Source organism: Lissotriton vulgaris, chromosome 10 (genome assembly GCF_964263255.1).
Source record: "Lissotriton vulgaris chromosome 10, aLisVul1.2, whole genome shotgun sequence".
NCBI classification, from domain to species: Eukaryota; Metazoa; Chordata; class Amphibia; order Caudata; family Salamandridae; genus Lissotriton; species Lissotriton vulgaris.
The window spans coordinates 18,624,973-18,640,567 of NC_141698.1; the positions used below are offsets into that span (position 1 = coordinate 18,624,973).

At 45.4% G+C, this 15,595-nt stretch overlaps 1 protein-coding gene across 1 annotated transcript in view; it reads right to left on the bottom strand.

The window, feature by feature from the left end:
- The window catches only part of LOC147684350 (red-sensitive opsin), a 42,254-nt gene extending 27,137 nt beyond the window's left edge, over window positions 1-15,117 (bottom strand). The window contains exon 1 of the mRNA XM_086940250.1: window positions 14,875-15,117. Within this exon, the coding sequence (XP_086796376.1) occupies window positions 14,875-14,983 (109 nt within the window). The 5' untranslated portion in view covers window positions 14,984-15,117. The remainder of the gene's footprint in view (window positions 1-14,874) is intronic.
- Between the last annotated feature and the right edge of the window lie 478 nt (window positions 15,118-15,595).

Genomic DNA, 15,595 nt, shown 5'->3' on the forward strand with positions numbered 1-15,595 from the left:
AGTGGGAATAGTAATTTTTACCCCTACGCTATCCAACGCTTTCCCTACTGTTGCACCCTTTGGCGTGGGAATAGTAATTTTTACCCCTACGCTATCCAACGCTTTCCCTACTGTTGCACCCTTTGGAGTGGGAATAGTAATTTTTACCCCTAGGCTATCCAACGCTTTCCCTACTGTTGCACCATCTGGAGTGGGAATAGTAATTTTTACCCCTACGCTATCCAACGCTTTCCCTACTGTTGCACCCTCTGGAGTGGGAATAGTAATTTGTACCCCTACGCTATCCAACGCTTTTCCTACTGTTGCACTCTCTGGAGTGGGAATAGTAATTTTTACCCCTACGCTATCCAACGCTTTCCCTACTGTTGCACCCTCAGGAGTGGGAATAGTAATTTTTACCCCTACGCTATCCAAAGCTTTCCCTACTGTTGCACCCTCTGTAGTGGGAATAGTAATTTTTACCCCTACGCTATCCAACGCTTTCCCTACTGTTGCACCCTTTGGATTGGGAATAGTAATTTTTACCGCTACGCTATCCAACGCTTTCCCTACTGTTGCACCCTTTGGAGTGGGAATAGTAAGTTTTACCCCTACGCTATCCAACGCTTTCCCTACTGTTGCACCCTTTGGAGTGGGAATAGTAATTTTTACCCCTGCGCTATCCAACGCTTTCCCTACTGTTGCACTCTCTGGAGTGGGAACAGTAATTTTTACCCCTACGCTATCCAGCGCTTTCCCTACTGTTGCACTCTCTGGAGTGGAAATAGTAATTTTTACCCCTACGCTATCCAACGCTTTCCCTACTGTTGTAATATGTGGAGTAAGTATATATATTAATTTATATGTAGAGTTTTAAATTTATTTTAAATGTATATGTATTAGTTATTATTTTTTAAATATGTGTTAATGTTTATATTTATAATTTGTTAAATTATATGTATTTTAAAATTATTTTTACTTTATTATTAATACGTTTAAAAAACGATTTTTTTAACATCGATATTTTTGTACTACGATATTTTTTTCCGATATTTTTGTACTTACCTTTATGTAGATAGAACTCCGATATTATTGATGTCGATATTTTTGTGTCGATATTTTTGTGTCTATATCCTGTCTGTCGATATTATGTCTATGATTCACTCTAAACCACTGCACTCTTCGCCACTGCACTCTAGGACACTCCACTCTACTCTGCACGCCAATCTACTGTACGCCACTCTGCAACACTACACTCTATGCCAATGCACTCTATTCTGTACCACTCCACTCTTCTCCCCTGAACTCAATGCCTATCTACTGTACGATACTCTAATCTACTGTGCACCACTGCACTCTACAACCTCTTTACTCTACGCTATTACACTCTACGGCGCTCTACTCTATGCTACTGCCCTCTACGCCACTTCACTCTACTCTGAAACACTATACTCTACTCCATTGCACTCTACGCCACTCTACTCCATGTCACTCCACTCTACTTTATGTCACTGCACTCTATGACACTGCACTCTACAACACTCTACCCTGCAACACTGCTGTCTCCGTCACTGAACTCTATACCCTTCTACTCTGATCTACTGCACTTTATGCCAATGCATTCTATGCCACTTTACTCTACATCACTGCACTCTACACCACTGCACTATATATCACAACACTCTATGCCACTGCACTCTATGCCACTGCACTCTATTCAACTGCGTTCTATGACAATATACTCTGCAGCACTCTACTCTGCTTCATTTCACTCTATGCCACTTCAGTCTACATCACTCCACTCTGCACCACTTTACTCCATTACACTCTGCGCCGCTCTGCTCAATGCAACTGCACTCTATTGCACTTCACTCTACTCTGAAACAATATACTCTACTACATTGCACTCTACGTAACTTTATTCCATGTCACTCGACTCTTCATTATGTGACTGCACTCTATGCCACGGTACTCTAAACCACTGCACTCTATGCCTATGCACTCTATGCACCTGCACTGTATGTCACTGCACTCTACACCACTGCACTCTGTACCACTGCACTCTACAACACTCTACTCTGCAACACTACATTTAATGTCACTGAACTCTACACCACTCTACTCTGCACGACTGCAATATATGCCAATGCACTCTACACCACTTAACTCTACATCACTGCACTCTAAGCCACTGCACTCTATGCCACTGCACTCTACGCCACTGCGTTCTATGCTAATATACTCTACACCAGTCTTCTCTGCTTCATTGCACTCTATGCCACTCCAGTCTACTTCACTGCACTATATGCCACTGCACTCTATGCCACTGCACTCTGCTTCACGCCACTCTACGCCACTGCAATCTGCATCACTCCACTTTGTACCACTGTACTCTGCATCACTCCACTCTGTACAATTTTACGCCACTGCACTCTCAGCACCACAGTACTCTGCCTCACTGTACTCTCCATGACTGCTATACTCTGTGCCACTGCATTCTAATCTACACCACTGTAATCTAATCTACACCACTGCATTCTATGATGCTGCGTAGTACGCCACTGAATGCTATACCACTGCAGTCTAGGCCACTGCACTCTATGGCACTATGCACACTGTAGGCCACTGCACTCTACTCTGCACCACTCTACACCACTGCACTCTATGCCACTCTGCTCAACACCACTCTATTCAACACCACAGTACACCACACCAGTGCACTCTATGCCAACACACTACACGCCACTCTACTCAATATCACTACACTCTACAACACTCTACTCAGTAAAACAGCACTCTACACCACTGCACTCTGCAGCACTCCACTCTACACCACTGCACTCTATGCCAGTAGACTCTGCAGCAATATATTCTATATCACTACACTCTACAACACTCTACTCAGCAAAACAGCACTCTACACCACTGCACTCTGCAGCACTTCACTCTACACCACTGCACTCTATGCCAGTAGACTCTGCAGCAATATATTCTATATCACTACACTCTACAACACTCTACTCAGCAAAACAGCACTCTACACCACTGCACTCTGCAGCACTCCACTCTACACCACTGCACTCTATGCCAGTAGACTCTGCAGCAATATATTCTATATCACTACACTCTACAACACTCTACTCAGCAAAACAGCACTCTACACCACTGCACTCTGCAGCACTCCACTCTACACCACTGCACTCTATGCCAGTAGACTCTGCAGCAATATATTCTATATCACTACACTCTACAACACTCTACTCAGCAAAACAGCACTCTACACCACTGCACTCTGCAGCACTTCACTCTACACCACTGCACTCTATGCCAGTAGACTCTGCAGCAATATATTCTATATCACTACACTCTACAACACTCTACTCAGCAAAACAGCACTCTACACCACTGCACTCTGCAGCACTCCACTCTACACCACTGCACTCTATGCCAGTAGACTCTGCAGCAATATATTCTATATCACTACACTCTACAACACTCTACTCAGCAAAACAGCACTCTACACCACTGCACTCTGCAGCACTCCACTCTACACCACTGCACTCTATGCCAGTAGACTCTGCAGCAATATATTCTATATCACTACACTCTACAACACTCTACTCAGCAAAACAGCACTCTACACCACTGCACTCTGCAGCACTTCACTCTACACCACTGCACTCTATGCCAGTAGACTCTGCAGCAATATATTCTATATCACTACACTCTACAACACTCTACTCAGCAAAACAGCACTCTACACCACTGCACTCTGCAGCACTTCACTCTACACCACTGCACTCTATGCCAGTAGACTCTGCAGCAATATATTCTATATCACTACACTCTACAACACTCTACTCAGCAAAACAGCACTCTACACCACTGCACTCTGCAGCACTCCACTCTACACCACTGCACTCTATGCCAGTAGACTCTGCAGCAATATATTCTATATCACTACACTCTACAACACTCTACTCAGCAAAACAGCACTCTACACCACTGCACTCTGCAGCACTTCACTCTACACCACTGCACTCTATGCCAGTAGACTCTGCAGCAATATATTCTACTTTGCACCACTCTATGCCACTGCTCTCTATCCCTTTCTACTCTACACTAGAGCACTGTACACCACTGCATTCTAATATGCAACACTCCAATCTACACCACTGCATTCTATGACGCTGCATTGTGCGCTGCTTTATTCCATGCTGCAACACTCTACGCCAATGCACTCTACACCATTCCACTCTACTCTACACCACTTCATTGTACGCCACTGTCCGCAATTCCATTCTATGCCACGACACTCTACTCCACTAACTTTTAGCCATGCTGAAAAGTAGCTACACTGGTGCACAACATGGCTAAAACACATTGGCAAAGCCAATAGCTCTTCAATAAGCAATATCCAAAGGGTGGCAAAGTGCTTGATATGGAAACAGATTTGTACAAGCTCTAGAAAAGGACAACTAGTTGACAAAATATAGTATTGCACTACAATAGAAGTGTACAGTACAGTAATGTAAGCAGTTGCAATAGTTGACTGGGATATGTAGTATGAATGATATAAAGTGGAATCGAAACATTGTCAAGTATAGTGCCCTGTCTGAGAATCACAGTAATGAGAAAGCTTCTTTCACGTTTGAAAATGTTGTTTAATACTGTCATCTTAGCCTGCTTCTAAACACTCATAGGAGTTAACAACAGGAGACACAGCAAAAAGGGCTGGGAACTACCTCTACCAGGGCCTATTCAGACAAAGACCGCTTCTCCACTCCTCCCAACTTATGACATTTTTAGCGCTTACTTTGGCCTCCATCTCCATCATTCAAACACCACTGTATGTCCTCTCCGTCATGCAAACACTGCTGTATGTGCTCTCCATCATGCAAACGCCGCTGTATGTCCTCTCCGTCATGCAAACACCACTGTATGTCCTCTCCGTCATGCAAACGCCGCTGTATGTCCTCTCCATCATTCACACACTGCTGTATGTCATCTCCATCATTCAAACACCGCTGTATACTCTCTCCCAATGTTGAAAACACCACTGTATGTCCTCTACATCAAGCAAACACCACTGTTTGTCATCTCCGTCATTCAAACACCACTGTATGTCCTCTCCGTCATGCAAACACTGCTGTATGTGCTCTCCATCATGCAAACGCCGCTGTATGTCCTCTCCGTCATGCAAACACCACTGTATGTCCTCTCCGTCATGCAAACGCCGCTGTATGTCCTCTCCATCATTCACACACTGCTGTATGTCATCTCCATCATTCAAACACCGCTGTATACTCTCTCCCAATGTTGAAAACACCACTGTATGTCCTCTACATCACGCAAACACCGCTGTTTGTCATCTCCGTCATTCAAACACCACTGAATGTCCTCTCTGTCATGCAAACACAACTGTATGTCATCTCGATCATGGAAACACTACTGTATGTCCTCTCGTTCATGCAAACACGCTGTATGTCCTCTCACCATGCAAAAACCGCTGTATGTCGTCTCTGTCATGCAAACAAAGCTGTGTTGTCCTCTCTATCACGCTAACACCACTTTATGTCCTCACCATCATGCAAACACCACTGTACGTCTTCTCCGTCATACAAACACCGCTGTATATCCTCTCCATCAACCAAACACCGCTGTATACTCTCTCCATGTTGCAAACCCCGCTGTATGTCCTCTCCATGTTTCAAACACCACTGTATATCCACTCCATCATCCAAACACCACTGTATGTCCTCTCCATCATGCATCATACCACTGTATGTCCTCTCCATCATGCAAATACCATTATATACACTTTCCGTCATGCAAACACAGCTGTATGTCCTCTTCACCATGCAAACAACACTGTATGTCCTCTTCATCATCCAAACACCACTGTATGTCCTCTCCATCATGCAAACACTTCTGTATGTCCTCTCCATCATGTATCATACCACTGTATGTCCTCTCCATCATGCAAATACCATTATATACACTCTCTGTCATGCAAACACAGCTGTATGTCCTCTTCATCATGCAAACAACACTGTATGTCCTCTCCGTCATGCAAACACCACTGTACATCCTCTCCGCCATACAAACACCTCTGTATGTCTACTCCGTCATGCACACACCGCTGTATCTCCCCTCCATCATGCAAACACCACTGTATGTCCTCTTCATCATGCAAACCCTGCTGTATGTCCTCTCCATCATGCAAACACCGCTGTATGCCCTCTCCATCATGCAAACACCGCTGTATGCCCTCTCCATCATTCAAACACCGCTGTATGTCCTCTCTGTCATGCAAACACCACTGTATGTCGTCTCTGTCATGCAAACCCAGCTGTATGGCCTCTATGTCATGCAAACACCGCTGTATGTCCTCTCTATCATGGAAACACCGCTGTATGTCCTCTCCGTCTTGCAAACAACACTGTATGTCCTCTCTGTCATGCAAACACCACTGTATGTCCTCTCTGTCATTCAAGCAAAACTATATACTCTCTCCATCATGCAAACACCACTGTATGTCCGCTCTGTCATGAAAACACCACTGTATGTCCTCTCCATCATGTAGACACCACTGTACGTCCTCTCCATCATGCAAACACCACTGTATGTCCTCTCCATCATGCAAACACCACTGTATGTCCTCTCCATCATGCAAGCAAAACTATATACTCTCTCCATCATGCAAACACCACTGTATGTCCGCTCTGTCATGAAAACACCCCTGTATGTGCTCTCCATCGAGCAAAGACCACTTTATGTCCTTTACGCCATGCAAACACCACTGTAGGTCCTCTCCGTCATACAAACACCACTGTACGTCTACTCCTTCATACAAACACCGCTGTATATCCTCTCTGCCTTGCAAACACACCTATATACGCCATCATACAAACACTGCTGTATGTCCTCTCCGTCATGCAAACACTGCTGTATGTCCTCTCCGTCATGCAAACACTGCTGTATGTCCTCTCCATCATGCAAACACCTCTGTATACTCTCTCCATGTTGCAAACACTGTATGTCCTCTCCATGTTGCAAATACCACTGTATGTCCGCTCCATCTCATGCAAACACTTCTGTATGTCCTCTCCATCATGCATCATACCACTGTATGTCCTCTTCATCTGCAAACACTGCTGTATGTCCTCTCCATCATGCAAACACCACTGTATGTCCTCTTCATCCTGCAAACACTGCTGTATGTACTCTCCATCGTGCAAACACTACTATATATCCTCTGCTTCATGCAAATGCCCCTGTATGTCCTCTCCATCATACTAATACATTATGCTCTCTCCATCATTGAAACACCGCTGTATGTCCTCTCCATCATGCAAACTCTGCTGTATGTCCTCGCCATCATTCAAACACCGCTGTATGTCCTCTCCATCATGCAAAAACCGCTGTATGTCCTCTCCATCATGCAAACACCGCTGTATGTCCTCACCATCATTCAAACACCGCTGTATGTGCTCTCCATCATGCAAACACGGCTGTATGTCCTCACCATCATTCAAACACCGCTGTATGTCCTCACCATCATTCAAACACCGCTGTATGTCCTCTCATAATGCAAACATTGATGTATGTCATCTCCGTCATGCAAACCCAGCTGTATGGCCTCTATGTCATGCAAACACCTCTGTATGGCCTCTATGTCATGCAAACACCACTATACGTCCTCTCCTTCATGTAGACACCACTGTACGTCCTCTTCATCATGCAAACGCTGCTGTATGTACTCTCCATCGTGCAAACACTACTATATATCCTCTGCTTCATGCAAATGCCCCTGTATGCCCTCTCCATCATACTAATACCTTATGCTCTCTCCATCATTGAAACACCGCTGTATGTCCTCTCCATCATGCAAACACCGCTGTATGTCCTCACCATCATTCAAACACCGCTGTATGTCCTCTCCATCATGCAAACACCGCTGTATGTCCTCACCATCATTCAAACACCGCTGTATGTGCTCTCCATCATGCAAACACCGCTGTATGTCCTCTCCATCATGCAAAAACCGCTGTATGTCCTCTCCATCATGCAAAAACCGCTGTATGCCCTCACCATCATTCAAACACCGCTGTATGTGCTCTTCATCATGCAAACACGGCTGTATGTCCTGACCATCATTCAAACACCGCTGTATGTCCTCACCATCATTCAAACACCGCTGTATGTCCTCTCATAATGCAAACATTGATGTATGTCATCTCCGTCATGCAAACCCAGCGTTATGTCCTCTCATAATGCAATCACTGCTGTATGTCCTCTCCATCATGCAAACACCACTGTAGATCCTCTCCATCATGCAAACCCCGCTGTATGTCCTCTCCATGTTGCAAACACCACTGTATGTTCTCTCCATAATGCAAACACTTCTGTATGTCCTCTCCATCATGCATCATACCACTGTATGCCCTCTCATAATGCAAACACTGCTGTATGTCATCTCCGTCATGCAAACCCAGCTGTATGGCCTCCATGTCATGTAAACACCTCTGTATGTCCTCTCTATCATGCAAACACCACTGTATGTCCTCTCCATTATGCAAATACCACTATATACACTCTCTGTCATGCACACAAAATGTACATCCTCTCCGTCATGCAAACACCGCTGTATGTCCTCTCCATCATACAAACACCACTGTATGTGCTCTCCGTCATGCAAACACCGCTGTATGTCCTCTCCATCATGCAAACACCGCTGTATGTCCTCTCCTTCATGCAAACACCCCTGTGTGTCCTCTCCTTCATGCAAACACCCCTGTATGTCCTCTCCTTCATGCAAACACCCCTGTATGTCCTCTCAATCATGCATACACCACTGGATGTCCTCTCTGTCATTCAAACACCACTGTATGTCCTCTCTGTCATGAAAACACCACTGTATGTCCTCTCTGTCATACAAACCCCGCTGTATGTTCTCTCCATGTTGCAAACACTTCAGTATGTCCTCTCCATCATGCATACACCACTGGATGTCCTCTCTGTCATGAAAACACTGCTATATACTCTCTCCGTCATGCAAACACCACTGTATCTCCTCTCCATCTTGAAAATACTCTAACATACACACTCTATGCTGCAAATGCCACTGTGTGCTCTCTTCGCCATGCAAAAAGCATTGCATGCTTTCCCAATCATGCAAATGCCACAGCATGCTGTTCCCACAGCCTGTCTGCCTACTCTCTCCGCAACATGCCACCTTTCTCCATCCTCTGTCCAATCTGCACGCGCCTTCCATAATCCATCGACCTCCTCCCAAAGCCCCCATCTGCTCATGTCACAATCCGACTGTCTGTAGATGCACACTCCCTATTCTGTAGGTTCAGAGCCTTCCTTCTCCCTACACGCCCACTCTCTCCTCCACTCCGAGTCTGTAGTCGCTCTCCACAAGCCACAAATCTCTGTCTGCTCTCTCTTTCGCTCCCAGAACTCCTTTGCCTTATCCTTCTACAAGCCACCTCTCTGCCTGCATTTTGTCTTTGTATATCAGTCCTGAGCCTGTGGCGCTCTATCCACTCCTCTGCTCTCTCTCGACATTTCTGCCTTTTCCTTGTCTCTCCATCTGCCTCTCTTTTTCAGGTGCTCCCTGTCTCTTTTTTATCTTTCCTCTCCCACGTTCTCTCTTCCTTGTTCAGTCCAATCTATCTCCCCCCCAAATCATTTATTTTGTTGTTTTTCTCCCTTCTTATCCTCTTTCTCCTTAACCCTTTCTTCCTCTCAATCTTTGATTCTCTCCGACCTCCCTCTCTTGCTCTAGCTCTTTTTTTCTGTCTTTATCTCTTCCCGCGAATTATTTTCCACTCCCTCTGGCACGTCCCTCTTTGTCTGTGTTTGCTCTTTATTTCTCTCTCTCTTTCACTCTCTCTTTTATATCTCTCGTTCTCTTCTTATCCATTTTTCTTTGTATTTCTCTCTATTGCTATCTCTTTCTCTCCCTCTCTGTCTCTCTCATTCTCTTTTTCATTCTTTCTCCCACTCCACCTTTTTGTCTCTCTCTCTCTCTCTCTCTCTCTCTTCTGTATCCTACTTTTGTTCTTTCTTTCTCTCTTTTTATCTATATACCAGCCTGTGCACATATTCCTTTAGTTTAATCCATTCCACGCCATTTTCTCTCTCTCTCTCTTTATCTCTGTCCACTTTTCTCCACTTTGTCTCTGTCAAATTCTCTCTCTCACACTCTTTCTCTCATCTCCCTGTTTCTCACACTCACTGTCTCCATCTCCTTGTGTCTTCTACTTATCTCTCTTACTCCACGTCTTTCTCTATCTCTCTGTTTCTATTTCCTTCTGCCTCTCTCTTTCTCTTTTCTTTATGTGTCCTTCTTGCGCTTTCTCGCTAACGCCCATTCTGTCACTCGCCCTGCCTCCTTCTTTGTCTCTCCATTCGTGTCACTATTTAGATTTCTCACTCTTATTTTCTCTCTTTCTCTTCCTTCCTTCTCTTTCCCCCCTTTTTGTCTTTATCGTTTTTGTCTCTCTCTTTCTCTCTGCGCCTATCTCCTTGTTCCCCGTTTTCGCCCCTTTTCTCTTTGTTGTCTCTCTATAGCTGTGTGCATCTCTCCGTATTTCTCTCCTCTCACTCAATTTCTTTCTCTCTGTCACTCTACATCTCCCTGTAATTTTCATCTCTCTCTCCATCTTTCTCTCTATCACTCTCCTCTCTCTCTCTGTCTCTATCCCTCATTCTTTTTCTCTCTCTACCTTTCTCGGTCTCCTTGTTTCTTACTCTCCCTGTCTCTTTTTGTAGCTCTTCTTTCTGTTTCTGTTCTTCTGCTTTTCTCTGTTGTTGTCTTCCTGCCTGTCTCTCTCGCTGGTCATGTTTTGTTCTCTTTCTCTCACTCCGTCTCCTAGCATTTCAAACTCCCTTTCTCTCCTCTTGTCTCCCTCTCTGTATATCCCTCATCATCTCTCTTTATCTCCCTCTGTTTCTCTCACACTTCTTCTCTCTCTCCCACTCCCTCATCATCTCTCTCCTTTCCCACACTTACAGTATCTCTCTGGCTAACGAAGTCTTTTTGTTCCTAAGTCTCCCTTCCTCTCCATGTCCTTTTCTTTGCATCTCCCTCGTCTCTGTTGTTCTCTCTCTCTTTCTCCTTTGCTCTTTCTCTCTCCGTCTCCATGGCACTTTTCCTGTCTCTGTTTACCCTCTCTCACCTCTTCCTTCGCTCTCCCCCCTCTAGCCCCCTCCCTGCTTCGGCCTCGTCTTTCTCTCCGTCACTCCCCCTCTCTCTTCTCTGTCTGTGTCTCCCACCCTCTTGCTCTCTCTCTGCGTCTGCCAGTGTCTTACCCCGTTTCCCCCTCTCTTCTCTCTCATCTCTCCAATCAATTTGTACTTAGTGAGTTGCCGAACTGACTCCTATTGATGTGGCTGATCAGTTCCTAACTGATGCCGTTCACGGCATTCTGGGGTGGTCACACGTGGCCTGCACCCATCGGTGATTGATTGATCTTGTCTTATTAGCTTCTCTCATGGTCCTTCAGAAAGGTAAACAAACTGAGGACATGTACCATAACCTGGTGAGCACATACGTTCTCCCTTCACACTCGTTGAGTTCTGCCCTGAACTCACATGGAGACATGCGCCTAGATCCATATCGCGACATGGAGAAAACGCCCTGTCTCCACCAGCGAGGGGCTAGTGGTAACACCACAAAAGAGTGGACACAAGCCTGTGTTCAGGCGCTGCTGCACATTAAGAATCAGTAGGTTATACCTGCTGCAGCATCTCATCCCTTGGGCCCTATCATGGACCAGTGCGCTGGGGCACAGTGCAGCTGCACTGTGCGCCTGTCCTTGTCAAGCATTGCTTTGTCTAAGGTTCATACATGTAACTCGGAAATCCCAGTTAGTCTACTGGATGCTGACTCCACAGCTCGTACCCAGGGAGCAATGCGCGCCTTTCCATGTTGGCGATCTGTGCTGGACATTTTCCAAGTTAAGTGTATGGACTTTAGACAGTGAGAATCTTAAAGTCGGGATGAGTGCTCTGTGCCACCCAGTGTTGGATTGGGATTAAAATTCGGCCCGGGCATGCTAAAAAAAAGTGGCCTACATTTGCATATTGCTTTTCCGCAAAACACTGCTTCTTCGAAGTTTTCTACAAAGAAGGGGGAGTCTCTGACAGAGGCATGTTTTTTCAAATTTACTTAGATAGAGATCTAAGCACTCAACCGAGTCTCCTGTCATTCAGAAGTTCTCTAAAAACGAATGACTTCTGATTGTACCTGAAGTGGTTGTTTGACAGAATATCAAGGACAAAAACATCGCCCATCAAGAAGATCGAAGACAGAATATCAAGGACAAAAACAGTCCATCAAGAAGATCGAAGGCAGAATATCATGGGAAAAAAACATCTCCCATCAAGAAGATCGAAGACAGAATATCATGGAGAAAAACATCGCCCATCTAAAAGTTTGAAGACAGAATGTCATGGACAAAAACATCGCCCGTCAAAAAGATTGAAGACAAAATATCATGGACAAAAACACCACGTTTCAAAAGATCGAAGAAAGAATATCATAGAAAAAAACATAGTCCATCAATAAGATCGAAGACAGAATATCATGGACAAAAACATCGCCCATCAAAAAGATTGACGACAGAATATCATGGACAAAAACTTCGCCCATCAAAAAGATCGAAGACAGAATATCAGCTTCTACAATACCATGAAGATAAGTGAATATCAGTGTGTAGAGATGTAGTATTCTTAACTCCACAGCTATGTACCTTGAAGATTTATGGTACCATGCTACATATATGTAGAATTAAGAATACTAGCTCCATACGTAGCTATGTATTGTTTATCTGGCTACAATATTTTTATAGTGCATTTTAAACATGATATTCTTATTGAATTCCTATGAAGTACATCAAAATACAGAAGCTGGTGACACCCCCAGACCTTTCACTCTACCTTATTCCCAACCCGTGTATTAAGGACACATCTAGATTACCTTACAATCTAGTCTCTCATAAATATTCTAAAGTCCCTGCAATACCATTCTATGTAAGGCACATTATACCTTTGGTTACAGTAGCAGTATATAAAACCGTTATATAGATCTCCTTCAGTAGCTTGTTGCTTTATCTCCTGGTTTGCACTGGTTATCATTACATTCTTTGTATTTCTAATTCATGGCTTCCTTATCGGTGCATCAGCTCTAGCTAATCCATTGACATTCATCCTCAGGGGTTTTTTGCCCAACTGCTGGTACCTGCTTAGACTACCCTCATCAATCTGTAATCCTGGAGTGCAGCAGATACTTTAAATACCACCTTTCCCAAAATATTACCTGGATAATTTTCCTTGTCAGCAAATTGGTGTTAAGTGTGGGGTAGGACTACACATAGCTTTTAGGTCCTGAAGAAGCGTCACGGATCCTTCTGGGCCACCAGACAGGAAACATGCCGACCTGACCACACTCGTTATTTTAAGACTTCTGGGGTACATTATTTGCCCCAAAAAATTAATAGGGGGGAGAATGGACCATTTGTCCTGTGTCACCAGGGTCTTAATTATGCTTGTTCCTACATAAAAAACCCTCATATATGTACACAGGCCAACGGCGGTATATCTTGATTCTCCGCCTTTGTGTACTGTTACAGCGTCATCATTGGGTCTTTATTTGTATGTATGCTGACCTCCACCTGGAGGAAGACCAACTGGTTTATCAGTAGCGTCCAGAGATAAAAAGATGGAGTAAATGTGCTCAGGTGTGGTGAGGTTAAATTCTCTACATCATTAAATCACAAATCTTTATTGAAAAAAATCGTGATGTGAGAAATTAAAAATAAAGGGGTGTGTATGTAGACCCCCTATTGATTTTTTGTGCTAACCATTGGAAGCCGAATGGATCACAGCTTCTCTTTCCCCCATCATTGATTATTACGTACATTATTTGCCTACAGGAGCCCTAACCTTGTTATGGTTTTTTAACCCTGCCAAGAGAACCATCATATTAGATTCTAAGTTGGCATCTCTTCGCCAGTGTTAACTTCCTTCACTTGATTAGACACCCTCACTCCACTCCACTGTATATACTCTTGATACCCTTACACGCTCTCCTCTCATCCTACAGCAAACAAATAAAAAGATCTCTACTAAAGCGACCCTTTGTGGGTCCTCGAGGGCATTGCCGCTCCGGCTCTATGAGGGGCACGGCCAACGATGCAGCCTGACATCTCCAGGGATGTGTGAGGGCACCAGCGAGTAGTCCCTAGAATTCCCACCCCACCATCCTCGCTTCGACTCCTTTACTTCCTGATAGGAACAGTACCTCCCCAATGTATCATATTAGCATTTATCGAGCCTGGGTACTGGACCTTTATTGGCTGCCAGCCCCCCCCCCCTCTTTCTCGTTGAATTTTCTTTGTCCCCAAACAAGAAAGTCAGTTTTGGGTCAGGTGATTGGGTCTGTCATTGGCACTGGCAGTTGCTTAGCACACAATCTGCGATGTGTGTGGCCTTGCCGTGCTTTAGGTAGTCCAGAGAGGATTTTCCAAACCTCTTCCAGGTTTCTGACGCAAATCACAGGGTGACTCGGCGTCTAGGGGTGATGGCTATGCTCCTATGGACCTGAGTATGCGGTGCATGCCTACAGACATCTCTGGAGGTTGGAGTTGGAGACTCATATTGCAGGAGCCTCCTTTGCATGAACTGGAAGTTCAAGGAAGGCGACAATAGAGCAAGGGGTCAAGCACGAGCCATTGTGCCGCCGCAGATGGGTGATGTGCGCAGAAGAGGGTGCCTAGCATCCATGTGTGTCACCAAGGCCTACGTTCTGCGTCTAGATTGCTATGCTTCCCTTGTGCCCACCTTGCCACTCTCAAGGGTCTCCGGAGAGCCGGTACTCACCCCGCGTGTTGTTGCTGTTGGTGTATGTGAATATGCTACTCCGAGTGGTGTCCTCGTCATCATATCTCCGCCGAGCTGCATAGGCGCCCGAGTTCCAGGAGTAGGCCATGACTGGCGAGCGCCCTCTTGACTTCCTTGGTACCGAGGTCCGCGACCCCCACTTCCTTGTGCTCCCCTTGTGTTCACCGAGGGGCTCCCTGCTGCACTTCCTCTCAGGATCCCAGTGGGCCCGCCCTCACCGCTCCCAGGTGGCTAGTACTAATATGCCAGGTGGCCCCCCTCTCTTTTTATACAGGCCCTCCCGGATTAGCCCAGGCCCTCGCAAACAAGCTCAAACCCCCTTAAACATTTGATCTCTTAATTGGGCTTGTGAGTTTTAAGCCCACCCTCCCTTCTGGCCGGAGCGGGCCCTGCGTCACCAGTCAGGGCTGAGAAGAGTGACTTTTCTGGACACTTCAGGTGACTGGATCAAGCCCTGAGCGGCCTCCTTTGGGCGCGATTAGCGCGAGGAGGTGGCGGAGGGGATGGCAGGAGGTGTGTGAGGTGGACATGCGAGCTTTAGCTCCTGTTCCACCCCACCCCCCAGGAAAGACCGGCTTCTAATCCCACCTCATCTGCTCAATGTCCTAATGCCCAATTTGGTTAAATCAAAGGCCCCCGCTGACCTGGTTTCCCTTATTCTCTTTCTTCACAAAATTCACAGTCAAAGAAACCTCACATA